Raw genomic sequence first — 27,889 nt, forward strand, 5'->3', positions numbered from 1 at the left:
TCATTCAACTTATCCCTAAACACCTTGTTTATTGCTCTGACGATTTTTTAGCCTCTCCCCTTCTCGCTTTCTCTCCAGATTATTGTTCGGTTCTCTCCTCGTTTTTTCTAGAACCGTAATCCCTTTTGGCTTTTCGCCCTGTTAATTTTGAGTTCATTTTCTCCCTGCTTTTATATCTTGATTTGGTTTCGTTCTTCATGTCTCTTAAGTTTATGTTAATTTCCTAAATTCCTACAATTATCCCTTATTTGCATTCATATTTGATCTTTCCTTTTATATCATATTGTGTACCTTTTTCAATACAAGTTTAGTATCAACCTTTATATTAATAATAATCCTTGCAATTTGACGTCCGATTTTCCTCAAGCCACTATTCACTAAGATCCGATAGCACTCCTTTTTTAATATCCCAGTCCTTGTAAAGAAGAAATATAATGATCCTCCCATTATTGGTCAATCTCCTTGATTCAATATTCGCTCATTTTAACTAGCAGAGGCAAGGCGTTTTTCACGCAGTCCTCTCATCAACCTGGAGTCTGAAGACTCTTATTCAACTTCAACTTCATCATCAAGTTTTTTTAATTCCCTGAAATTCTTGGGTTTCTTCATCTGTGGACAAGGACCTGTGCAATTTCTACAAGAAGGAGCGTAAAAGTTTGAAAATACGCAACACGATTGCACTAATACTTGCTCAGGAAATTCAAACATGATTAGAACCAAATATATGTCAGATTCATGCTCAATTTTAAAAGCAGTATCTCTTTCATCTTGGGAAAGTTGCAACACAATGCAATCAAATCAAATAATAAAAAAATAAAATAATTAATTTGAATTCTGAAATTTTTAATTCAAATTATGTTTTTCGCAATCACGAACTGAGACAGAACCCTACTCATTGGAGTTATTGTTTCTAGAAACAGCTCCTGCCCCCCCCCCCCCCTCAAGCCTGCCTCTCCTCCTAGGCGGTTACGTGCATTGTTGTGTGTGTAAGTGTGTAGGCTTGTGTGTGTGCGTAGACCTGTGTGTACGCACGTAGGCGAGTGTGTGAGCGTGCGTGTGTGTAGGACATGGAAGCCTCCGACCAGGAGAAGCGGATAACTCAGGACCGGAGCAGCCGCGCCGCGCCGCCTGCCGAGGACGGTTGGCAGTGGTGCTGCAGCGGCTTCTGGTCCAAGCTGAAAAAGGCACGGAACATCAAAAACGATCAAATGAGAACAATAAGCAATCTGATTGCTCAAAAATATGAAAATATGAAAAAGAACATGAATACTCGAAAGGAAGAAAACCATGCCGGTGAAATAAAGTTTTGAAAAAGTGAGGACAAATGAGGTTTGTCCCCTTTTTTCAAAAATCCACTTGTTTTTTGTTAAAAATTAGGAAAATATATGATTTTGACTACTTTAAAGTATGGCGACTATAGTTGCCAAAATGTAGAGTCCTTACAGGGACTCTACTAAAATGGGGACTGCTCCCGAAAAATACGCACTTTTGTCCCTCTCCAATGTCTCCAATCTAAACTCTATACTTTCTCTACTCCATAGACCATTTATTTCCATGAGTCAGTTACTTTGCGTTCTGTTGTTTGGCATCAAGTGTTTTTTATTTGACAACAAAACAAAAGTTCCCTTTGGCTGAAATATTTTTTTTCCACAAAATTCGTAACAACATTGTCATTGTAAGACTTCCAATTTTCGTAATGATTAGACAAACACTAATTTTATTCTAATCGCTATCTAATGAAATACTAATGTTCTTAGTTCTCTGGTTTTTAAAGGATATTTAAACGTAGAATCTTGGAGAAGCTGATATGGGTTATGCAACAACAGAATCGAAATTTTCACAAAAATTCTGGATTATAACAAATTTTGCTAAAATAAATTATCACTTAGAGTTTTAAAAGTAAGTCTTGAGATTTATATTTTAATGTTAGCCGTTAGTTTCTCTTGCTGTGACCTTTTAATAGAAAAAAATACTTGTTACATATATTTCAATCGTATGAGAGGACGAGTGAACACAAAATTATAAGCACATAAAAAGTTAAAATATGTAATACGTGTTAAAGTAAAATGGTGATTGAAATAAATCAAATATGCGGTCTTGGTAGTGAGGATTTTCCGTTCAGTCTTGGCGCCACCACAGACATTTCAAAAATTCCATCATAATTCAAAAAATCTGCCAAAAAAATTAGTTATACAATTAAAAACGAGTAAATGTTTCATCAAAATTTAAAACGATCCGCCTAAAGAATAAATCAAGTTTTTAAGTAACATTAAAAGTTCGATTAAAATAAGATAATGTGCCAAACCACAATTTATTTTTATTTCCAATCTTACATCATGTGTCATGTTACTGTAAGCTAGCCAACAAGGATGTATTTAAGGCGAACCGAAGGAGCCCAAGTCCTTCCAAAATAAACTTAAACCCAATCATGTTGAATAAGGATTGTACAAGGGGGGACCCAAAAAAAACCCCCGATTTTTGCTCTGAAATATTTATTTATCAATTTATTGACAAAATTTCTTTAGTCTCCTTCAAAGTATTCACCCTTAGAAGCAATACACTTGTCAATTCTTTTTTTTTTCCACCGTTCGAAGCTCCTCTGGGGCTCTTCAACTTTGATCACATTCACTGCCCTCTGCGAAGCAGTTTTGACAGCCTCTACACCATCAAAACGCTTTACTTTCAGAATTTTTTTCATCCTCGGGAACAGAAAAAAATCATAGGGGGCTAAGTGTGGCAAATACGGAGATTGAGGAACGACTAGCCACCACTCAGAGGCCAAGTAGCAGTTAATAGTGAAGGCCGAATAATTCCTTATTCAACAGTTTTTGTCCTGAGTGTGTGGGAGCACTATCATGGGAAAGGAACCATTCACCTGATCACCAGCACAAGTTTGAACTCACTCCTGTTTCTCCTGAAATTTCGTCAGTCTTTAAAACGACGATTCTAGTTGATTTTTTTGGGATTTTTCAACATTTTTATTATTTCAAGACACTGAAGGGCGCCCCGAATGAGCACGATCTTCAGCACTCATCTCACCAACTTTAAATCGCCCAAACCACTCGAAAACTTGTGTACAGCTCATAGCATCGTTCTTGAAACCTTGTTGAAGCATTGTCGCCCATTTTTCAAGCATGAAGCGAAATTTCAAGCGGACTCTTTGTTCTTTTAAATCTGCCATAAAGAGTTTGCAGGCGGAAAGCAATAATACTTGAGAAAACCAACACTATGATCAGACGTTATCAACTACACTGATGCCACTTGCACAGCTGTTTTATGAACGTCTCTACTTGAGCCATCTAGCTGGAAAACATTCAAATACATCAGATCAGCTGCATGCCAGTCCAGTTTATTTTGGGTGCCCCCTTGTATTATTTTCAACCATGTCTGTGGATTCTTGCTGGTGAGATAAATTTACTTTATCTATTATACTAGGAGGCGTGCCCCCCGCCCCCAAGTTCAATGGCGCAAATATATATTTTTAAATATTTTTTATTTGTTTGTTTAAATATTATTATAATTCTTAAAAAGAAAAGTTTTGTGCTACGCTAATGACATACCACATATACACACACACAAACTGAATAAATAAATGAAATTAAATGCATACAGAATAAATAAAATAAAATAAATTATTCAAATTAAAAATAAATCAAAAAATTTTTTGGAAATCCCCCCCCTAAAAAATTTTGATGGCGTCAACTTGCGCCATAATCCCCCCCCCCCCCCTGTAGGCACCCCTGTTATCTACCAGTTTGTTGGCACTCTACCTCAGTGAGATGACATCTGCCTCCAGCATAAAGGTCAGCATCCTTCAGCAATAGGTAGATGGGACTGATCCTATTCTGTCAGAGTCCAAACAAGGACGAAACTATCGTCTCTGATTGGGGTAACTGAGCTGTTAGTATTTTGCATGTAGTTCTGCCTCTGCCTTTGCTTAGAGGTGGTAACTTATGTTAAAATAGTTGGTTTATTTTTGCACATTTGATTGTAGGAAACGTTAATGCACATGTAAGGGCCTTTACAAGGTGGTTAAGGACTTTAATCTCTTTAAAAATATGTGGTGCTATTAATATTTATATTGATATGATTATATTTCACGCCAGTGTACTTACCTTTTTCTATTCGACCCTTCCCCCAAAGCAGAATACTACTTAATTTGGGACGTACAAATTTAGTAAATTTGCGAAATTTATTGAATTTGCGACGTAAGTCGCCAGAGCTGGAGAACAATTCTGTTCAAATATGAGAGGAAAACTGACACATTTTCTGTAGAAATTCTGCAAATTTCAATGAAATTTCTGCAGAAACCGCAGTGCCAATAATTTGCAAAAACTGTGGTGCTGAAAATCTGCAAAAACTGTGGTGTCGAAAATCTACAGAAACTGCAGTGCAGAAAATCTGTAGAAATTGCTGATTTTCTACAAATTTCTTCCAACTCAAGATAGGATTTTGCAGAAATTCTGCAGGTTTCTTAAAATTAGAAGAAAATCTAAAATCCTCTCAAATTACGATAATTTAGCGGAAAGCTGGCGATGTTGAATTCGATAAGCCCTTTGTAGGGACTTTCCTAATCGATCTTTATCCACTGAAATTTCCGCCATACACGTATGTTTTGGAAACATGCCAACGTTGAAACGCCTCCATCACCGGAAATTTTGTGTTTTGTTTGAGATTTCAACCCCTTAGCATCCAGAAAATATTCCAATTATTTAGAAAATTTTGAAGTGTTTTATTATATGCAACCCAAACTCGACTCATTTTATTTATTATTTTAGTAATCTCTTTATTTTAATTACTCCTTCATGCCATGTAAAATTAACCAAAAAAATGTGGTTTGACACCTAGGTTTGGATTTTTATCAAATTTTTTATCTTTGCTCGTTCTATGTATTTCAGAAAGCATATAAGTTATTTTTGGAGAATCTCAATTGGTTTAGGTTTGACACCTTGTTAAAGTTTTTTTTTTATTTTATTGTTTTCATGATCAACTAACTTTCCAAATTCAGTGCTCTTTATTTCGTCATTTAGTTGAAAGCTGTGATGTTTCCAAAAATATCTCATTTCCACAGAAATAAATAGCAACAGTCGTTAAAAAAAAAAAAAAACTCCATGAAACAATTTTGATTTTTGGCACCCAATTTGTGGAAAATGTCGCGTTTTTTTTGTGTGCAATGCTTCAAGTACTTGCAGAACAATTTTGGTCAAATGATTTTACATTTGCAGAACATCGTAAAGTATTCTGCTTTGGGGGACCCTTCTAATTAAAGAGAAAAAATGGCTATTAATTTTATCATGATACATTTTTGTGCCTGCCTAAAATTTTCCTTAAGGTTGTTGCAATCATTTCTTCTAGATTTGTGTGTGTGAAATGCAAGTCTAGATTTGAAATGCTCTATATTATCTATTGAGTTTCGTTTTTTGAAAATTAATTTATTACTTTTCTAGGGGAAGAATGGCTCATCGCTTTTCACAACAAAAAAAGATTTCCGACATTTTAATCGATAAAAATGAATTTCCTACCCTTTCCGAAGTTTCAAAAAAGGACAAAACCAAAGATTCTTTGCAATCCTTGCAATGTGATAAAACATTGCTTTCCTATTCATTCAACAGATTAAAGGTCTCTCAACCTGCTGAAAATGTACCAAGAAGATTTTCAATAGGCAAAAAAACTTTTTCTGAATTTATACCAGGTGTGCCTGTAGTGATTGACACTAATGAAAATACCTCGTCTGAAAATACATGCTGGGCTGTGAAATGTGAGGAAAAAGACTCAACTGAGGATGTTTTAAAAGACTTTTCTCAAGTAAACGAAAAGAGTCGAGCAGTCCCTAATGCATGGTCACGTATAGCTAGTAGTGCTGATCAAAACCCCAAACATCAACAACATCTTCCAAATGAACATGCTTTCAAACACAATAAAAAAGTTCCTACCAATTGCAAAGGTAAAAATTCATCCCTTGCATGTGAAAAAACGCCTAAAGGGAATGTATCAGTAGAATATGGCGATAGTAATGCATGGTCACATGTAGTTAGTAGTGCTCCCCAAAACCCTAAACGGCAGCAACACCATCCAAATGAGAATACTCTGAAATCTAATAAAAAACTTCCTATAAATTACAAGGATAAAAATCCCTCCCCTTCATCTAAAGAAATGTCTAAGGAGAATGTGTCAGTAGATTATGGCGATAGTAATGCGTGGTCACATGTAGTTAGTAGTGCTCCCCAAAAACCTAAACAGCAGCAACAGCTTCCAAATGAGAAAAGTTTCAAATCTAATAAAAAAATTCCCGTAAATTACAAGGATCAAAATCCCTCCCCTGCATGTAAAGAAATGTCTAAAGAGAATGTTTCCGTGGAATATGGTGATAGTAATGCATGGTCACATGTTGTTAGTAGTTCTCCCCAAAATGCTAAACGGCAGCAATACCTTCCAAATGAGAAAAGTTTCAAATCTAATAAAAAACTTCCCATAAATTACAAGGATCAAAATCCCTCCCCTGCATGTAAAGAAATGTCTAAAGAGAATGTTTCCGTGGAATATGGTGATAATAATGCATGGTCACGTGTAGTTAGTAGTTCTCGGAGAAACCCAGAATCTCAGCAACACCTTCCAACTGAAAATTCTTTCAAATGTAATAAAATAGTTTCCACAAATTGCAAGGGTGACAATCACTCTCTTGCGAGTAAAGAAATGCCTAAAAAGGGTGAATCAATAGAAACTGATGCAGAAGGAGAAGTGAAAAAGAAAAGGAAAAGAAAAAGCAAAATAAAAAGACAGGCAGCAATGAGAAGTGGGAAAATATCTCTGGTAACCCCTGAGATTCATTTCAAAATTACAAACCAGACAAAGTACTCTAATAATTCAGTTTCAAATGATATATCCACTAATATACATGATTCAGAAGAGTATCCTGAATTGGGGAAAGTGGTGGACCTGAAAAAAACCAAGCCAAAGAAGAAAAGCATTCATTTCGAAAGAGAGAGTTTGAAGTTCATCACCTCAGAGCATGAACTATCAGAAGTGAGCAATGTTTTTGTGTTAACTGAATTTTTATTGAACTTATTCATATCAATTATACTGTTACTTTATCAGTGTTCATAGCAATAGTGATACGAATTCGAATAGTATTGTAAGATTGAAAATTTGCATTTTTTGAGCTTGTAGAAAATTTCATTTTGTGATAATCAATCCTATTTTGGAGGGTATATATGGTGTGTACGCCCAAAGCAGAATACTACTAAATTTTCGACGTGTGTCGCAGAACAGATGCCTGAGCTGCAGAACAATTCTGCTCAAATGTGAGAGAAAAAGTCAGACAAATTTTCGAAGAAATTCTACAGATTTCTGTGAAATTTCCGCAGAAAAGCTGCAGAAACTGCAGTTTTTTTCTGCAATATATTCCAACCCAAGATAAAATTTTGCACAAATTCTACAGATTTCTTTAATTTATAAGAAAATCTAAAATTCTAAGAAATTACAATAATTCAGCGGAAAACTCGCAAAAAATGTTGAATTTGATAAGTCATCTGCAGGAACTTAAGATTTACTTTGATCTTAAAGAAATCTGCAGAATTTGTGCAAAGTTCTGTCTTGAGTTGGAAGATATTTGTAGAAAATCTGCAGCTTCCGCAGAAATTTCATAAATCTGAAAAGATTCTGATTTTTCTTGCGTTTTTGGTTCCCTCTTTTCTTATTGTCTTCAATCGACCTTCATCCACTGCAATTTCCTCCATAAACGTATGTTTTGGATACATGCCAACGTCCATCACCGAAAATTATGTGTCTTGTTTGAGATTTCAATCCTTTTGCATCCTAAAAATAATGCAGTTATTTAGAACGTTTTGAAGTGTTTTATTATTTGCTACCCTAACTCGACTCATCTTACGTATTATTTAGTAATTTATTTATTTATTAACATTATTTTAATTTCTCCTCTATGCCATGTAAAATTCACCAAAAGAACGTGGTTTGACACCTGGGTTCGGATTTTTAGAAAAGTTTGTATCATTGCCTCTTCTATATATACATTTTAGAAAGCATGTAAAATATTTTTGGAGAATCTCAATCGGTTTAGGTTCCACAGAAATGCATAGCAGCAGTGAGTTTTAAAAACTAAAAAAAAATAATAAATAATAATAAAACTCCTGTGTGAAACGATTTAGGACTCCCAATTTGTGGGTAAGGCCATGTTAGTTGCTTGTGTATACAATCCTTGAAGTACTTGCTGAGCAATTTTGGTCAAATGATTTTATGTTGCAGAACATCGTCAAGTATTCTGCTTTGGGAGTGTGTATCTTATGATTTGCTTCTAAAAATACCATATATCCTTTGCCTTTTAATAAATTTGATACTTTATATTTTACTGTTTTAATAATTCTTTTAAAATATTGTCGTAATGAATTTCTTTGTAAAAAAATATCACCCTGTAATATCTACAGTAAAACCTGTCTACAACAATACTGTTAGGACCTAAAAAAATATTGTTATAGACAGGTTATTGTTATAGACAATTTGATTATTTACGCTGACACTTTGCTAGGGCCAAGGAAAATATTGTTATAGACAATTATATAACGTTATACACAGGTTTCACTGTATAGACTTTCTCAATGTTAGTTTCTCTAGTTTCATTCTCATCTCTTTTTTTCATCACCTATTGCAATTTATTTTGTTTATAGACAAACATGCACTCATCCTGCGACATAGCATTGATTTTTAACAAAATAAAAAAATTTAATACAGTTAAACCTATGTGTAACGATACTGTCTATAACAATAAACCTGTACATAGCAATATTTTCCTTGGTCCTAGCAAAGTGTCAGCATAAATAATCAAACTGTCTATAACAATATTTTTTTAGGTCCCAACAGTATTGTTGTAAACAGGTTTTACTTACCCATCATGTTTTGCATATGTTTCATCATCTACCATATTATTTTTTAACTCATCTATTCTGCTAGTTTTGCAACTACAGCATAATCCTCCTAATTTAATAAGACCAGACGTCCCGCTTTTTGTCTTACTGTCCCGCTGCGGGAACGTCCTGCCAAAGTGTCCCGCTTTGTCGAAAAAGTCCCGCATTTTTTTGTTTAAATTCCGTCACACAAGAAATATAACATACAATCTAGATTTTTAAACGCTTTTTCGATTTTTTGCTGTCAGTAAACGTAAGAACGCCATGTAAAATGTTATTTTGATAACATTTTACATGGTCAAAATTATTATAAATAATAATTTTGATTAATAAATTTGTTGTATGATCTATGATGCAATATTCTTTACATCAATACTATTAAATTATTTTCAACTTGAGTTCTTTATTGGTACATTTGAGTTATTTCTTGGCATTTTTCTATTGCGTAAAATATTAAGCCTGTAGAAAAAAAAACTACTCTACCCCCCCCCCCCCCCCCCCCCCCTGTCATGTGTCCTGACTTTTAACTTGAAAAAGCTGGTCACATTATCCTAATTGAAAAAAAAAAGGCAACTGCTATGTCTTTGATGAGTGTTCCATAATCCTTGGTACATATTGATCCAAGAATAATGACAAAATATAATAGGGAAACCATGTAGAATTAATCTAACGCTTTATCATAATAGTTCAGCTGAAGTGGTGTTTGCTAGATTACCATAATTTCTTGTACAATATGTGTTGGAGCTGTACATTTAAGCAAAATAAAAAGCGAATCCTCCGTGTACTTATAGTTATGTTCTTGCTATCACAATTAGTAAATAAAAACTTTTATTTCTTTTTTTTTAAAGAGACAAAATTGATCTGGATAATCTGGAGAACTGCATAAACATGGTTCTACTGTAATATGATCAGGACAAAGTGATGCCCTGGTTCTGTTAAAATTTCATACTCTTTCACAGAAAAGCCAGCATATTTTCTTAAGTTTCCAAAAAAAAAAAAAAAAAGGAAGGAAAAATATTTTTTAAAATAAAGTTTTGATTTTTTTTTCTTTTTCTAATTTAATACAGTATTGTATTAATATGATCTAATGAAATATGTTGTGAATTTTTTGTTGACAAATTTTTTTCTTATTTATTTTTTCCATTGTTATTTGTCACAAATTTAATTAATTCAGTTCTCAAAGTCAGAAAGTTATAAGTTCTGAAACAGACCCAAATAATGTACACGAACTCTGTTCGCAGAAAATTTTGATATTTTTAAACGAATTTCTGAATTGTTACTTTTTTTATGAGTAACAAATGTTGATTGCCAATTTTGAGGTGCCCCCCAATTGATAATATTAAAAAAGGAGTAAATATATTTCAAAAAACATTCTAGTTGCTTAGAAGTACTCTACTCACTCTCAGCTTTACATTTTTTTCTGTTTATCGTGATATAAGACTCAGGAGGTGTACCATTTTTTTTTGGCAGAAAATTTTTAGGAACTTGAATCTTGAATGTGTTGGTTATGAAATGAAATGAATGAAAGGGGGGCTCAACTGAACCAAGCACTGCGACCAGAGGTCTATTTTACTAGTCTCCAAACAGAAGTCTTAAAACAGACCAGTAGCTGAAGCAGAATTCATCAAACACCTCATAGGAATATCATAAATCTCGCATGGTTCAAGCAAATGATGACCAAGGTGTTCAAACCTATAGGCAGAAAAAAATTGACAATCACACAGGGTGTGGGTAATAGTTTCCTCCTTAAAGAAATAACCTCCGCAAATTGAATCATTGCTGACACCCATTCTAGCAAGGTGCCGCTTTTTGGTTTGAAGTCCAGTAAGAAGACTAAAAGCCTTCCTAATACTATTTTTGTTAAGAAGCCTATTGCATTTCTGGCATATGATCCTCAGAGAGAATCAGGTCTGTCCTCCTTAGAAAGACAAGCTAAATATGTTCAATGTCATCGCGAGATAAAACTCTCCGACGGGAAGGTTTCTCTCATTACAGCTATCTTAAACATACACACTGCTTGAGCATAGGACTGTGGTTGACCAATCTTTACTCTTTAAGATGCTGCAGTTTGTGCAGGGGAAGGAGTTGAAACCTCGGATTGATGACGTTTGGTTTCTCCTACCTTCTCAGGAATGGCTAGCCAAGTGGCTTTTGCCTTCTGTAACAGCCTCCCCTCTCCTGCCTGTGCTTATTGCATTTTTGCGCATAAATGAGTACCCCCCTGCCCCCTACTACTGTGTCGGTGGGTTGCAGATATGCCCTCTCAGCAACCAGTGTGTTGTAGACCTGCACCCTCACCTCCTCTAGCAGCAAGGTTGCTGGTTTTTTCCTTCAAGCCGGTATCCAGTTCCAAAGGAGCTGGAAACTGGGCGGTGGTAAAAGGTCAACACCTGCACAACCACCCTGTACGAGTGCTATGCAAATTACAAGGAGGCTTCGCCCGGTCCCTCGAGGGGACCATTTAGACATCATACAACCCAGATGCCATCCATCCATCAGCACGGTGCTGCACACCTTTGATTGGGTATCCATTTTAATCACCCAGGGTTCGTACACTCCTTCAAAACTCCTCCAATACTCCTTCATTTAGGAAATTTTTTTGAAAGGTCCTTCAAACTCCTTCATTTGGGTTTGAACTCCTTCAAAACTCCTTCTTTCTTAGTTCAAGACTACATAGTCTTCCTCTATGACAGTAACTTGAAATATTTCAATCGACAACTTATCTTCGCCACAAGAGCAAAAGGGCAATTTTAATGTAGTAATTTTGTGTGTGTGTGTGGATGTTTTTTTTTTCCCCATAAAGATGTGTTTTACAAATTGATCATAGTTAAGTCATAAAAGTTGAGGGTGAAAGTTTTATTAGAAGACTAAAACATTTCATAAGTGAATTAAAACATGTTTAAATTGTGCTTGGCTATTTTTTTAAGTTTTATGATTATTGCTTTTCCCTCCACCCCACTCTCAGCTACAATAGTCATTTTGTCTAATTATTATTAAAATATTTTAAAATACATAAGCAGATGTACTACACTGCTCAAAACAATTAAAGGATATTGAGGTTTTGTGTTGATCTTGAACCTGGAGAACTTTTTGGATGATTGATACATTATCAACAGACGCAGTAAACTAGGTGAGACAAAAATTACATTTGTATGGCAGAAAAAAATACTTTTTTCAAAACTTTTGGGTACAAAAGGGAAAAAACGCACTTTGTACATATGAGAAAAGCGAGTAAAAATTGAGGTTTCCTTTAAAAAAAATTGCTTCTAGTAAGGGGTATGGTAACCTCGGATGGCCAGCAATGTAAAACACCTCTGAGGCACGGAATCAATGAGGTTATTAATGAGGGACTAGGGTATTCTGCCCCACTCCTCCTGAAGGACTCTTCCCAGTTCTTGGAGAGTTTGTGGAGGTGGTAGGCATCCAGAAACTTGTTACCTAGAATGTCCCAAACATGCTCTATTGGGTTCATATCTGGAGAACACGCTGGCCATTCCATTCTTATGATTCCTTCCTCCAAAAGAGAATATTTCATCAAGTTAGAGCGATGTGGTCTGCAATTGTCCTCCATTAACATGAATTCACCTCCAATTGCTGCAGGGTAAGGGACTACAATAGGTCTGAGGATCTCATCCCTACTTTGACGACGGGTCAGAGTTCTATTGAGAATGACATGCAGATGGGTGCGCCAGCATGCACCATCCTACCGCCACCACCAAATCTGACACTTTCTGGCCCGAACGCTGGATTGTTTCTAATGCCGTGCTCCCTCCAGATGAAAATACTCCATTATCAGAATAAATACAAGAATGGGACTCGTCAGAGAAACGATTATTGCTCCATTCATTTCTTCTCCAATTTACATGCTCTGTTGTCCACTCCCTGTATCAGGACGGTGCCTCACAGCTAATGTGACACACACCATTGGTCAACGAGCATACAGACTTACAGCGTGAAGGCGATTTCAGATAGTTTGTGTCAAAATTGTGGTGCCAGTATTCGAGCGAAGGTGTCGTTGTAGTGGAATGGCATTCCTACTTCGGTGCCTCTGAGCCATTAAAGCTAAATAATGGTCTTCATTGAACGTTGTTGGCCCTCGAGCGACCTTGCCCTGATCTTTGGCCAGCATTTCCAGTCTCTGAAAAAATTTCCATATCCTAGAAATCACACTTTGCAAAACTCCAACAGCTTCTGCTGCCTTGGGTTGTGTTTGGCTCCCTTTTAGCCTGCGAACCACTTTAGAAGCTTCTGATTCTGTTAAATGAGTTCGTTGAGGCATCGCACTCATCAAAACAACGAGCTTACTGAATGTCGATCATTCTTTTCTGCTTTGTCTTACAATAAGTAAAGAGCGAAATCTCCTTCGCCGCCACTAAAATGTCATCTTCACCGTCAAACTCAAAATGATTGAAAAATGACGTTTGAAATTTAAAAAAAATTGCATTTGTAATTCCCTTCTTCGATTCTATGCAAAAAATATTTGCTAATACCTTTTTTTGTACAAAGACTTACAATGTCCTTTAATTCTTTTGAGCAGTGTATATTAAGTGATTGTGTTAAAAAAACAATTGTTTAGCAAATCACAGTTATGATAACTGTGATGATTAAATTATGATATTGTAAAATGAATCATCCACAAGTGATGTCATGCCTTGAGGGGAGACGGGTGCATGAAAATGTGACAAGGAGAAGAGAGAGGGTGATGAAAAGTAACATGACACAGTTGTTTTAACAATATGCTTTTAAAAAATGTAACATGTGACAAGAGGAGGAGTAAGATAAAGTGTTACTCTTTGTGACAAAGGGGAAGGGGGTCAAACATGTTGAAAAAAAAGTGCGACATCATTTATGGACAGCCCATTAGTACTCCTTCAAAATCTCATATTACTCCTTCAAAACTCCTCCAAAACTCCTTCATTTTATTTCTGAAACTGAGTACAAACCCTGTCACCTTTTACGACACACATGGACTACGTTGGGACTATTCTGCTCCGTTCAGAACCCTGTGTTGGTTATACTTCTCATGTTGCACATATTTCTCATGATATTGTTAGATTTCTTAACCAAAAATGTATGCTTCATATCTTTATAAAATCATTTTATCATTTGCAGACTTATGAGCAACTTGAAGAATCTGCTGATGATACTGAAAATGCACAAGGTATTTTAAAACTTATTATTGTATTTTAAGTCTTTTTTTTAAGCAAATTTTATTCTTTATTGCTTGGATAAAGCTACTATATTTAAGACTTAATTCCTTTCTTCCTTTACAGGTCTGCAAGAAACTTCATTGAAAGGGGCAATATCACTTGAGGCTCCCAAAGAAGCAAAAAAGGATCAAAAATCTGTTGTACATCCTAATGATCCAATTACAATATCATTTTTTGATATGCTGGCAGCATCAAAGGTAATTAGTTGATTCACATTTGCATTGACTATGTATTTTAATTGTGAATAAGTTCATGATACAGGGTCCATTATGAAAGTAATGAGCATAATGTTATTGTGACGCGACGATAGATGGCAGCACGGTAAAACTGGCTGGAAAATGTGGTGGGGGACATGCCCTTTCAATGCATCCGGTCGTCAGTTGAGTTCGAGCAGTGTGAGAGGAGATACGTGCCTCCACTTGAAGTGTGTTTTCAACTTTTGTAACATGACACGATGGAGCGTTCGCTTAAACAACGAAACGCCGTAAAGTTTTGCGTGAGGCTTGGAAAAAATGCAACCAAAACATTCCAGATGTTGCAAGAAGCCTTCAAGGACGATTGCATTTCAAGTCACAAAGCCTTCATCATTACCAATTTCCTGGCCCGGAGCAACACCCCGGTGATCCCTCACCCCCTTACAGTCCCGACTTAGCTCCATGTGACTTCTTTTTGTTTCCGCGACTCAAGAGAAAGATGAAAGGAAAACATTGGGAAACCGTGGAAAACATCCAACACCATGTTACAATGTTCCTGAGAGGCATTCCCTTCAAGGAGTTTCAGGGTGCCTTTCAGGCATGGCTAACACGTCTCCGCAAGTGAATTGATGCAGGAGGAATGTATTTTGAAGAATATTGAACATTTGTACAAATTACGATCAATAAACAAATTTTGCCAGTAAATGCTCATTACTTTCATAATGGACCCTGTAAATAGTTAAGGTGCTTTCAAAATTTTCCTGTAACCTGATATAATCAATTTTCTGGTATTAAAATGTTCCGTATGCACTAAATAACTAAAATAAAATTATTAATAGGTACTAGATTCATTTTTTATGAGTAGTAAATTATTTACTGCAGCATATGATTTCTCTCAAAAAATCTTAATGCTCGAGTTAAATTTTCCTTGGAAAAGGTACATTTTTATTCAAAATTCAAAAAAAAAAATTTCCGTGCTAACAAAAGTTCAAGCATCTAAAAACAATTACATGAACGTTTCTTAATTTCACAGCTTTTAAAAAAGTTGAAAATAGAGCAGTTTCTGGGCCTCACGCCCCTGTTATGTCCTACTTTTTCACCTCCCCTGTTACGGCTTTAAATACATACTATATTTGAAGTACCTTGACGCAAAGAGGTGTATAAATGCCAAAGTTTAAACTTTGAAGATAGCTAGAATAAATGGTAGAAGAAACTGTCATCTGGTTTTGGAACAAGAAATGTTGTAATAATAGGCCAGGAAGGTGCTTCTACACAGCATGATTCAGAGAAAAAAATCGTGAAAACCTACCTACGGTTTAGAATTTGTATAAGTGTTTTACTCAAAAATATAAAAAGTCTGCTTTACTTCTCATTGCCTCATTTATCAAATGTGTATTCAGAAAGTAGTCTCAGTGTGCACAGAGAAACATACTCACTAATGAAAGCAAAACTATTATTTAAAAATAGATAAGTAGACAAAATAGAAATAACAGACAGCTAAACAGAAAATAAATGTCAGCTGCTCTGATAGTTATTTGAGCAATGAATGTTGAAATCGTTATGATACATAGCAGATTTCAAATAGTGATATGCTGGATATCCGTTTCCATAGCCCTGGATATACAAGGGAAAATAAAAATCTGTTATCCGTTTTATGTTTGGCGGATCTTAAACAGATCTTTTAGTCTTAAAATGCGTTTCATATTTTAAATTCTACTTGTGGATAGCTATAAATCACTATTATATTACATTAAAGTTATTTTTTATTTATTACTAGCTGCGTCGCCCGGCTGTGCATGGCTTGCCTTGAAAATAAAAGTTATGTCAAGTGACACATGTTCAACAATCAGGCTTGAACGGAAAAAAAAATCAGTAAAATTTTGCGGCAGATTGCAGAAAAATATCCAAAAAGGAAACATTTTTAATCCCCCAATTGCAGAAATAGCCTCAAAATTAAAACCAAAATTTTCTTTGTTCATATTCGAGAAAAAAAAATGGCAACAGATCTTTCATTAAATGATTTTTTTCACGCTACAGATTTTAATAAAGGTATTGTTACAGAAAGTTGTGATGAAGCACTGAATAATAATTTGAATGGAGGAAAGCCTTCGAGAAATAGGGATTTTATGTCGAAATCTAAGTGTCATAATCAATAGTTTTTAATTGATATCTCTGCTAATTATTATCAGAGGATTATGTTACATAGCCAAACATAAAGATGGGAAGATTACGAATCCATCGATACCTGGTTTGATGGTCAGTTAACTGTCGTTCCGGAAAAGTAGCTTAGACATACATAAGTACATACACTCAGTTTTTAATTATACAGTGAAATCCTGTTACAACCAACCCCAAGGGACCGATGAAATTTTTCGTTGTAACGAATTGTACATTGTAACGGAATCGTCTTAAAACTTCCTTTATTTTCATAAATGTGTTAACTTTGCAAATCACCACTCTAATATAATTACATCTGCGACATTTTACCATTATTAACGATCTAAAATATAATTAAACATTATTTATTCCGAAAAAACAATGAAAAATATATTAACACTAACCCTTTTGTTCATTGGTTGTCCTCACAAAAATGGTTATTTTCTTTTGTACGAGATTTTTTCCCAGAGGGCATTATAAAAGATTCTAATTGATGATACTTTACTGACCACTAGGAAAGACATTGACATTTGTTGTCATACGTCATGACATTTGTTGTCATACATCAGTTTATGTTTCAAAGTGAACGAATTCCACCTTGAATGGCTCTATTTCGAAAGTACAAACGGAGTTTTCACGTTACGGCTTGTGAAAGTCGTTTTTTAATTTCCGAAAACAGCAATAAGTAAAAAAAATTCAAACTGGCATTGAGAAAAACATTTCGTTGTAATGAATTTTTGAAAAAAAATCATTTCACTAAAGCGAGATTTTTTATATATTATCTTAACAGGTTTTAAAACAGGACCACATATTTTGTTCGTTGTAACGGATAGTTCGTTATATCGGCATTTGTTGTAACGGGATTCCACTGTATAAGATAAAAATTATAAGCTATCATTGTAGTCAATTTTTATTAATTTGGAGATTCAGTAAAACCTGTGAAGTTGATCACCTGTCTAAGTTGACCACTTTTTTCAGGCACGGAATTATTCCTTATCATATAAATCAACCTTTGTAAGTTGACCACCTGTTTAAGTTGACCACTAAAGTAGTGCATCGCTAGTGGTCAACTTATGCAGGTTTCACTGTAGAAATATTCCTCAATTTGTTCTTTTGATCATTCTTTAAAAAAGTGAGACCAAGTTCTCTTTTTACCACTTGTAAAGGTTTCCCTACTCTGCAATTTCGTCAACAGGGTCGATTTGGGGAGGAATTGCCCAGGGCTGCATTAATGCCAAAATAATGTGCAGAAAATTATTTCTTCCTTGTCCAGTAGACGTTGCAACTTTAGATTCTTGCTGCTACATCTATTGGACAAGATAGAAATATTTTTTTACATTTTGTTTGTGCAAAATACTGTGCTGTACTATTCCTACCAACTCTTCTCTACACTTCTAGAACTTTGTTTACAATCCAGTGAGATCTAGATGATGTATTTGGCGTAGATGTATTTTTGAACAACATTATGCTACGCGAAAAACCTTTACGGGAAAAACCTTCTCTCACAAATTTTACACTTGTACCGGAATTAAATTGGGTAAAAAAGTTGAGATCTATCTGTATTTGTGGATCTAGACATGAATCATCCGTATCCGCAGATCAGCGTTATTAACAATCCGGCATATCACTAATTTCAAATTACCTTTTTCTGCTGTTGTCCAGAATTCCAACTCTATGTTATTTGGTATGCCTAGATTTCACGTGAAAGATGTTAGAATAAGACAAGTGTTACTGATAACATAGGATGAATCAAATGTATTATGTGAAACTCCAATTTGTTTAAAATGTTCTTCGAGTGCATAAAATTTATGAAATGCTTTAACTCAACTGTCAGTACATATTGTTATTGTATTTCAACTTATTTTATTGCTCCCTTGTTCACTTTTTTTTTTAACTACAAATTTCAGTAGTTTTTTTTTTCTTAGCTCCAGTTTTTTTTTTTTTTTTTCAAAAAATATTAGTTTTACAAAAAAAGTTAGTCAAATAAATTTTTTCTTAATGTACCTGGAAGGGAAGTATTGTTCTAAGTTATTTTTGAAATGAAAAGATAACAGTTAGTATATTTCCTAAAGTATTGCAATGTTATGTTGTAGTAACCTTTCATATTGTCTTCATTTCAAGCATAGTGTTTTTAATGTTTTTTCTTTTTTTTTTTAACATCATCTAATTTACTTGAAAGTAAATAACATATTAAGCCAGATTATTATTTTACTTAAAACAGACAAATTTTAAGATATTTTTGTAATGAAAAGTGAAAAACAGAGACTTTGAAGGATCGTTAAAGATGTGCAATACTTTAGTCAGACATAAATTGAGAGCCCAGCTTTAATGCCACAAGTTTACAGCCATATTTTATTGTATTTATAGTTTTTTACTGTACAATTTGTTATTATTTTCTCACCAATTATACTCTACTTTTTTCAATTTTAAATACAGCCTAAGGTGAAGGAAAATCAAGAAAAAAGAGGGCCTGTTGTTCCTACATCATCTTCTAAAGCTTCTTCTAAAATGGTAAAAATGCCGCATTTTCTTACTGATTGCAACTCATATTTCATGCTAATATTTTTCATAATCCTACATTTGAAATATATTCTGTAGGTTCACTCTCGGCCACATAATTTATTGGATTCTAAACCTGTTGTAAAGAGGGGAAAAGAGCGAGAGGTTCCAAAAGCAAAAAGGCCCTCCCATATGAAAAAGGTTTTAAGTTGTATTTTCTTATAAATATGCTAATTTTGAAATAGAAAGTTTTTAAACTCCAGTTTTATCATTGTTGTAATTCATTTAATTGCTTTTGATAAGAAAGATGTGAAATTTTTATGTATTAGTGAGAAGGATTGGGTATTCTTTTTCTTAGGCTCTGTAAGGATTTAACTACTAGTGGAACGCTTTTTTTAAAAGAATTATTTGTGCTTCTTGATAAATTTCATGTATCTCAATTTGTAGAAAATTTCAATTGTTTATCAACAATAACCCATTAAAAAGTATTATGATTGTTTTATTTAATCAGGGCTAAAAGCCATTAAAAGGACCAATGTTCATTAAAAATGACCTCTTAATAAATATTATAATTTTTTTATTAATTTATTTAATCAAGACAGAAATTCTCAGAGGTTTTTAAAATGTTTTGAGAAAATTTCAGATTTTAATCATTTAAAAAATTTAAACTTTTGCCCATCTTTTCCCTTATTGTAACCCCAAAAATCTTATGAAGTGAGGTAGGCTTAAACAACATTGTACTCTAATTATCACCTATTTTTAGTTGTGCTAGTTTCATGTAAAGAATATTCAGCAAACAAGTTACATTTACAGAGTGATGATGGAAGATTAAGTATTTAATTGCAAGAAATTTATTTTTTTACTAACATTTATGTATACTTTCAGAAATATTGTGCATCTTTTTTTTTTTTTAAAGTGTGCTTGAATATAATTGGATTTCTAGGTTTAGGGGCTTGTCGCAATGCATTTTTTAAACTCTCAGTGATGAATAGAGGTACGGAAAATGTTTTCTATGTGCCTTTTTGGATCACCTTTGAGACCCATGTGTCATGGAGGCCCTGTGCATCTAAAAAATCATGAATCCACCACCGCCTGAATATCGTACAATTTTTTAGTCCAAAATAAGATTTAACATTTTTTTTTCCAAAATAAGTTTTTTATATGTTTTTGGATTTTCCCCCCTATATTGCTCTCTCGTGCCTGTTTAATCGTGAACATTCTTTAAAGAAGTATTGATAAAAATTGTATAATTTACTCCAATTGTATACTTTGCTTTATGGCTATGATCAAAGTATTATTAATTCTTGCTTTGTATGCAGCCCTTTGCTATACTTGTTTTTGTATTCAAAAATTATTATTGCATGTTATTTTGAATCAATAACATAAATTATTAATACTTCTAAACAATTAAATAAAGTTTTTAAAAATATGAAAATTTATATTAAACTTTTATGATTAAAAGAAAAGAAAATATTTTATTTACTTTCTTTTCGCAAAACAAAATCTAGCAATAACCTTTGATTGATAAAACTTTATGTATCCTCACAAAAATAATAATTTATTAATCTTTACTAATAATAAAGCAGTAAGTCTCTCTGTCCGGAGGATGTCTGTAGGATGTCTGTAGGATGTCTGTAGGATGTCCGTAGGATGTCTGTGACGCGCATAGCGCTTAAACCGTTCGGCCGATTTTCATGAAATTTGGCACAAAGTTAGTATGTAGCATGGGGGTGTGCACCTCGAAGCGATTTTTCGAAAATTCCATGTGGTTCTTTTTTTATTCAAATTTTAAGAAAAAAAAACTATCATAAATTACGAAATTATCATAACGTGGAATCGTAACATGGGCACAAGCCAGTTGGCGAGATACGAAATTATCATAACGTGGAACTGTAACGTCGGTACAAGCCAACTGGCGAGAAAATTCACCATACATTATTTGTAAATATACAAGCGAACCAAAAGACCTTTAATTTTTCTATTACGGGCGAAGCCGTGCGGGTGCCACTAGTTACTAATAATAAAGCAGAAAGTCTCTCTGTCTGGAGGATATCTGGATGTCTGTAGGATGTCCGTAGGATGTCTGTGACGCGCATAGCGCTTAAACCGTTCGGCTGATTTTCATGAAATTTGGCACAAAGTTAGTATGTAGCATGGGGGTGTGCACCTCGAAGCGATTTTTCGAAAATTTGATGTGGTTCTTTTTCTATTCCAATTTTAAGAAAAAAAACTCTCATAAATTACGAAATTATCGTAACGTGGAACTGTAACGTCGGTACAAGCCAATTGGCGAGAAAATTCACCATACATTATTTGTAAATATACAAGCGAACCAAAAGACGTTTAATTTTTCTATTACGGGTGAAGCCGTGCGGGTACCACTAGTACGTAAATAAAATAAACAATCTATACACATTTATTCTTTAATCATACAAAAGACCTTCATTTTGTACCGGATCTTCTTAAACAAAATGAATAAATTATAAGGGACATTTGATTGCCTGGACAATTTGAGTAATCCAATGGAATTTATTACAAATTTTGTAATGGAAATCGTTTCTACATTTTTCATTATTATAAGGCAGTAGTGCCCTACCTCTGCCCGGCTAAGCTGATCCATGTGGCCTGTTGTTATGGTTACAAATAAAAAAATTTGATCTGTAAATTTCCAAAACAACCAATTATTTTCATTTGGTATTATGAATGAGTGTTCAAAATTGGAAGCCAACTAGTAGGAAATAGGTATCTAAAAAAGAAATAGAAACTTTGTATCAATAAAATAAGCATATAGTACACGTAATGATAACATGCCATTTTCCATGGTATTTAAAAATATTAAAATTTATGTCTTCCGCCCCGTAGTTTAGTTACTTCAATTTAACACAGAATTCTTTTTTAAATACAGTTGGCTCTCTACTTAACAACTTTCAAGAGACCACAAAAAATCGTCCTTAAGTAGAATGCGTCCTTAAACAGAATGCTTCTAAAACTGTAGTGAAGCATCCGGGACAGTGAAAAGTTGTCTTTAAATAGAGAAAGTTGTTAAATATAGCGTCGTTAAACAAAGAGCCAACTGCAATTCATAACTTGATTTCCATGCAAATTATTCACAATTTTTATTTCTAATTGTCTAATTTAGTTATTAAATTTAGTTTTTTTTCTTTAACTTTATGTTTTTTGAATTCGGTATCAATATCTTATGCACAATATTTAATAAATATTGGTAATATTTGGTGACATTTTTAAATTAAGTAATTTTATCTTCTTTTTTTTTTAATCCCTCTAAGATAATTTTGATGGACAGAAAAACTCGAAGGGAACAACGGATTCAACTGAAAAATAGTTTGAATGAAAGTATGTAATATCTTATTTTGTGATGAAATAGTTCTGTTGTTTTTAATATTCATCTGTTATATTTTTGGAAGTTTGACTATTAATTGTTAAAGTTTAATTTCTGCTTTGTAATTTAACTTAAAAACAAATTTTATTTTAATGGACAAATAGGAAAGTCTTACTAAGTTGACATTGAATTAAAAGGGTCTTAGTAGGGTAAATGACTAGATATTTTCACAGGGATTTGGGCAGGTTTGTCTTGCATTGAAATTTAAGTTTGTAATTGACACTCCAAGAACACCATCAGTGGATTCCCAAAATAAGAGAATATCTTTCAAGAAGAAAGTATAGGATGTTCCATGATTATAGACACTTTTTAATTAAAAAATTATATTTAAGGTTGAGAATCACAGTTGCGAAATTGTGTTTCCATTACCTCTAGAAACTAAAAACACGGTTTTCCATCGTAAATATCAAGTTTTGCATTACCTATGGGGAGAGTTTACGATGGTTCGCACCATGCCTGCTCTATTGCTCATTTAAGGTCCTGTGTAGAAAAATATTGGCTTCCAGTTACATATAATTTTGGTACTAGATGTTGCCATACGTTTTACATTAAATTTAAGTTTGGACTGAGCAATGATCAGTCCGTGACATTGTTATTATTCATGTTGAACTACATACATATTTGTTGAGTTAGACGTGAGTAGGTGCTTTGTACTGCTGAAATACAGTTTGGTCCTCCCAGCAAATCCTGTTTTGGACTGAAATGGTTCTCTAATCTTTGTTGATAGTTGTGGCGGTTCATTTTCTTGCTACAAATTTCCAAAAATGTTAGTCGATTGAATCCCAAACCACAACAAAACTCCCTGTTTGAACTGGGAAAGAAAATGATTTCTTGTGGTGACAAATGGCTGTCAACAATATTTAGCAGTGAGAAGAAGTAGAACTTGGATGGACCTGATGAATATAAATTTTACTGGGATAATTTAAGAAGCTAATGAATAAATGTTTCTAGAAGACAGCGGAAGGATCAGTAATGACTTTGGGTGGTTCGTTAAGAAGAAAAGGATTTCTTATGTTAATAAACGGCTGTCAACAATAATTAGAACTACCCAAAGTTATTACTGATCCTCCTCCCTGCTGTCTTCTAGAAACACTTATTCTTTGCTTCTTAAATTACTCCAGTAAAATTTATATTCATCAGGTCCATCCAAGTTCTACTTTTTCTGGTAGCTAAATATTGACAGCCACCTTGGGAAAAGCCATTTGTCACTATAAGCAATCATTTTCTTCTAAACGGAGAGATTTGTGGTAGTTTTGGATTTAACTGACAAACATTTCTGGCTATACGTGAGTATTGGAGGATCATTTTATTCCCATACAGAACTTGCTGGGAGGACCACTCTGTGTATTTCAGCAAGACAAAACGCCTACTTATGAACCTAACACAACATATATGCAGTTCAACATGTACAACATCAATGTTATGGACTGCTATCGTTTACTCCAAACTTAAATCCAATGGAAAAAGCATGGGAACATCTAGCAAGAAAATTATATAAAATGGGAGCCAATATTTTTTGATTAAGGACCTTAAATGAGCAATGAGCAAGCATTGTAATGCAAAACCTGATGCTTTTGATGGAAAACTGCGTGTTTGAAGTAATTAGGGTAACAGAATCAGTTTTTTTATTAACATTTGGAACTGTATTTCACAACCTTAAATATAATTTATAAATTACAAAGTGTCTATAACTTATGGACACCCTATTTTCTATATTTTTAAATAAATTAAACTTATGATGTTTTTTCTAGTAAATTTACCCAAACTTGTGCTTTGCCTACTGTTTATTATTACCGTATTGCCCCCTATTAGCCGGCATGCTGCAAAATTTGGGGGACACCAGATTTTCCATAACACTTGCTAATCCTTTCCGGCATGCCAAAAAAATCAAGGTTAGGAAAATAAAAATTAATACTGGAAAAAATATATGTTCAGCTTAAAAAATAATATAAGTTCTATATATGTTTTATTATGATAAATAAACAATTTAATTTTGTAATAATATTAACTAACATGTCATTTGTTATTTTAACAAGAAAAATATTATTCGATAATGAAAAATTTTATAAAAAATAAAGTAAAACTCAGCAGATATTTATAAGCTGTAAGTTAGTGACCTCTTTAAAAGGAACCTAAAATAATTTTTGTTTCTTTTTCATTACAGTGGTTTGCTTTCCGATTGGAACTGAATGGGGAAATTTACTTTTGTTTTATTGCAGAAAAAAATAAAAAAACCTTGAATTATCCGGCATGCCAGAAAATTTGAATTTACTGGCATGCTGGTCAACCCCTCTTTTTTCTGGCATACTGGCTAATGCATGATAATACGGTATATACAAATAAAAAAAAATTCCTTCCCTTCATATTTTTACTGTGAATTCTATTTCATGCTTGTGTCTATATTTTTGCGACAGGGTGTAATTATGTGTTCATGAGTAACACATGAATGGTAATTTTTTTAATATTTTGAATGCAAAATGTAATGATTGCTGTTGACATTGTTTTCTTTTTTTTTTCTTTTTTTTTTTTTTTTTGGCCTATATATTTTCAAAAAATTACCTATATTTAATGATTTAGTCACTTTGATCCCTGCAAAAGTTTTCCCAAAACACTTTTAGCAAGCAATCCTCTATTATTGACTTTTTCAAAAAGTTATGCAGGGAAATGAGTGTGAGAAATAATATTTTGTAAATGAAGTTTTGCTTACATTTCTAAAGTTTTCATATATAATTGTAGTATACTTATTTAACTTGCAGGTAAGCAGGCTTTGCCCCTTTTTACCCCAGAAAACAATGCAAGTGAAGTAAACAATAATATGCCTGGGGACAGTGAATCAACTGATATAGTAAACTCAGTGAACCCGCTATTAGAAGAAAATATAATTGACAAACTACCTACAATTCATTTAGAAAATAGTACAAATGAAGTTAACTGTGGAGCTGGAGAAGCTGTCACACTTACACATGAAGATAGTTCTAGTATATTCAACAGCGAAGATGAATATGATTACTACGTTAATTCAAACGAAGATCCAGAACAAAGCGATTGGGTTGGTCCTTCAACTGATCACAATGAAACTGAAAAGCAAATGAAAGCTAGGAGGTTGCAAGTTGCGGATTCTATCACTCTCAAACATATTCAAATGCTGAATTCTATGTTCGGTTTTACCATGTTAGTTAAAAATGCAGATTTAAGTGAAAATAGTTACTGCACTGACGAGGAAAGGTTAAAAGCCTCCAAGATTTTGATACATACTCGCAACTTTAGAGAGTAAGTTTTTTTTTATCATTTAACTCAGGGGTTCATTAAACTTTTCCGATTTGCGGCAACCTCTGAAGCAGGGGTGCCCACCTATGGGAGGTCATAGCGCAGACTGAGCCTTTGTAATTTAAGGGGGGGGGTGTTTTGAGGGTTATTTTTCTCCTTCGGGAGAGGGGGTCTTCGTGATATTTAGGGGAGTGGGCACCTCTGCTCTGAAGAATTAAAATTTTCTCACGACACCCTAGTCTATACATGAAACACACTGCCAACTCAGTCATTCCAGTCGAGGACTGCAGTTTTGTGCTTATTAGCACTCATCAGCCCAGCTTAGGAAGTGACTGCCAAGCCAAGTCATGTAACAGTTAACAGGCCTGGGGGGGGGGGGATCCCCAAGGTGGAAAACCTCTTAAGGAAGCCAAGAGTGCAAAACAAACTGGTAGCTAATATAGAATTAGCGATGACCATCCTTCTTTCTTCAACCATTCTTTTATCTTCAAGTTGAACTGAACCATTGCTTCGGTCGCTCGTCTGGTCAAAGCACGAAACTGCTTTGGCTGGAATGACTGAGTTGGCGGTGTGTTTCATGTATTTCTGCCTTAGCCCTGGCTATAGGGCTGGTAACTTACTGAAAAAAAAACCTAGTCTGTATCTATTATATTATACACATTGCTGCTGTGAATACTTCAGGGCACCTCAGAGTGCTGCAGCACCCACTTTGTAAAACCCCTAGTTTAACTTATTGGTTAAGCCTAGATTTGTAGAGTGTTAAATAGAAAGTGGCTATTCTACTGAATAAATTGCACTTAAATCTTGTAAACAATTTTAAAAAATCACAGCTTACTCAAAATTAATCGTTCAATTAATGATTTCACAAATTCAAATAATTTTTGGTGTGTTCAGCAAATAAAGCTACTGTTTTTTTTTTTTTTAATAGTAATTAAGTTTATGCATATTTGTTTTTTTGAAAAAATACCAAATTTTATGTATCTTTAAAAATGTTTAATATATATATATATATTTATTTTCTAAGAAAACATAGCTGTTACATACATTTAGGTTTTTGAGCAAAAAAAAAATTGTTAAAAAAACTTTTTTTTCTACCCCTCAAAATTTCTGGAAGTTTTACATTTCTAGGTAAGATAATCAAAATTAGGTAGTGAGAAGCAAAGGGATATTTGTGCCAAAATTTAAAATTTTGAGACAAAAAGTACAAAAGTTAGGTGAACCTCTCCTCTGTTTTGCGGTAAGAAATCGTACTAGTAACTCTGGTAGAGATGCAGCTGTGCTGCATGATTTAGAAAAACTTTTCAATAAAAAACCTACCTAGGACCTTTTTTTAAATGCATTTTGCTCAAAACTTGAAAATGTCTACTTACATCCCTTTGCTTCTCACTGCCTCAAATGAGATCTTATCAAACTGTTGTAAAGGATCAGGCCTCCATTTAAAATTTTGAATTTTAGCCCCTTCATCTATTTTGACCTTCTACAAATACAGTAAACTCCTAATTATCGGTGGAATAGGGCGGCATGCTAACAGCAAATAAGCGAAAACCGCGGATAATCCGAATAATAGTTAAACAACGTTACTACTGTATACAATAGCTAAAAAATATGAGTAACACTCACACACACGTTTAAATTTCTCCTAAAAACTTTGCTACATTGTATCTACTAACATTGAATGTAAACAATATTCATAAGTAAAAACTAAAAACGGACAATAACACAATCATAAGTTTAAAAAACATTTAATGACCGTTAAAAAAAATAGTGAAATGACCCGCGGATAATCCGACTGCCGATAGTCGGGAGTTTACTGTATTTTTAATTAATGTGTTACATATCAAAGCACACTTTTCAGTTTATTTATTTTTTAAGGTACTGCAATCACCTCCCCAGTCAAGAAATTGACGACGCTGTGAGCGCCCTGCTGTCTGATCTTGTCCGCTTTCAGGACAGAATGCACCAAAAGGACCCGGTGAAAGTGAGCTTGACTGTTTTTTTAAAAAATAAAATTTGAAATACTGCTGTAAAACTGAAAATACAGTCGAATCCCATTTTAACAAAGTCAAACAGACCAGCAAGATTTTTTTTGCTGAAACAAAATTTTGTTATTATACCAATATTATGAATGTTGGCAATGTTCCTACTATGAATTTGAGTTGGGGATCATCAAAATCTTCACTAAAATGGGATTTTTGCTGTAATGGACTTCACTAAAATCGGACTTGAGTGCACAGTGTGTTCCAG

The 27,889-nt window shown here is 34.0% G+C and overlaps 1 protein-coding gene across 1 annotated transcript in view; it reads left to right on the plus strand.

Annotated features, from left to right (window-relative positions):
* Positions 1 to 5,454: 5,454 nt before the first annotated feature.
* The window catches only part of LOC129226336 (selenocysteine insertion sequence-binding protein 2-like), a 41,022-nt gene continuing 18,587 nt past the window's right edge, over positions 5,455 to 27,889 (plus strand). Inside the window, exons 1-8 of the mRNA XM_054860938.1 lie at positions 5,455 to 7,023; positions 14,031 to 14,079; positions 14,192 to 14,325; positions 18,916 to 18,990; positions 19,078 to 19,179; positions 22,266 to 22,332; positions 25,135 to 25,648; positions 27,518 to 27,623. Coding sequence (XP_054716913.1) covers positions 5,455 to 7,023; positions 14,031 to 14,079; positions 14,192 to 14,325; positions 18,916 to 18,990; positions 19,078 to 19,179; positions 22,266 to 22,332; positions 25,135 to 25,648; positions 27,518 to 27,623 — 2,616 coding nt within the window. The remainder of the gene's footprint in view (positions 7,024 to 14,030; positions 14,080 to 14,191; positions 14,326 to 18,915; positions 18,991 to 19,077; positions 19,180 to 22,265; positions 22,333 to 25,134; positions 25,649 to 27,517; positions 27,624 to 27,889) is intronic.

The sequence above is a fragment of the Uloborus diversus genome, chromosome 7, assembly GCF_026930045.1.
Source record: "Uloborus diversus isolate 005 chromosome 7, Udiv.v.3.1, whole genome shotgun sequence".
NCBI lineage: Eukaryota > Metazoa > Arthropoda > Arachnida > Araneae > Uloboridae > Uloborus > Uloborus diversus.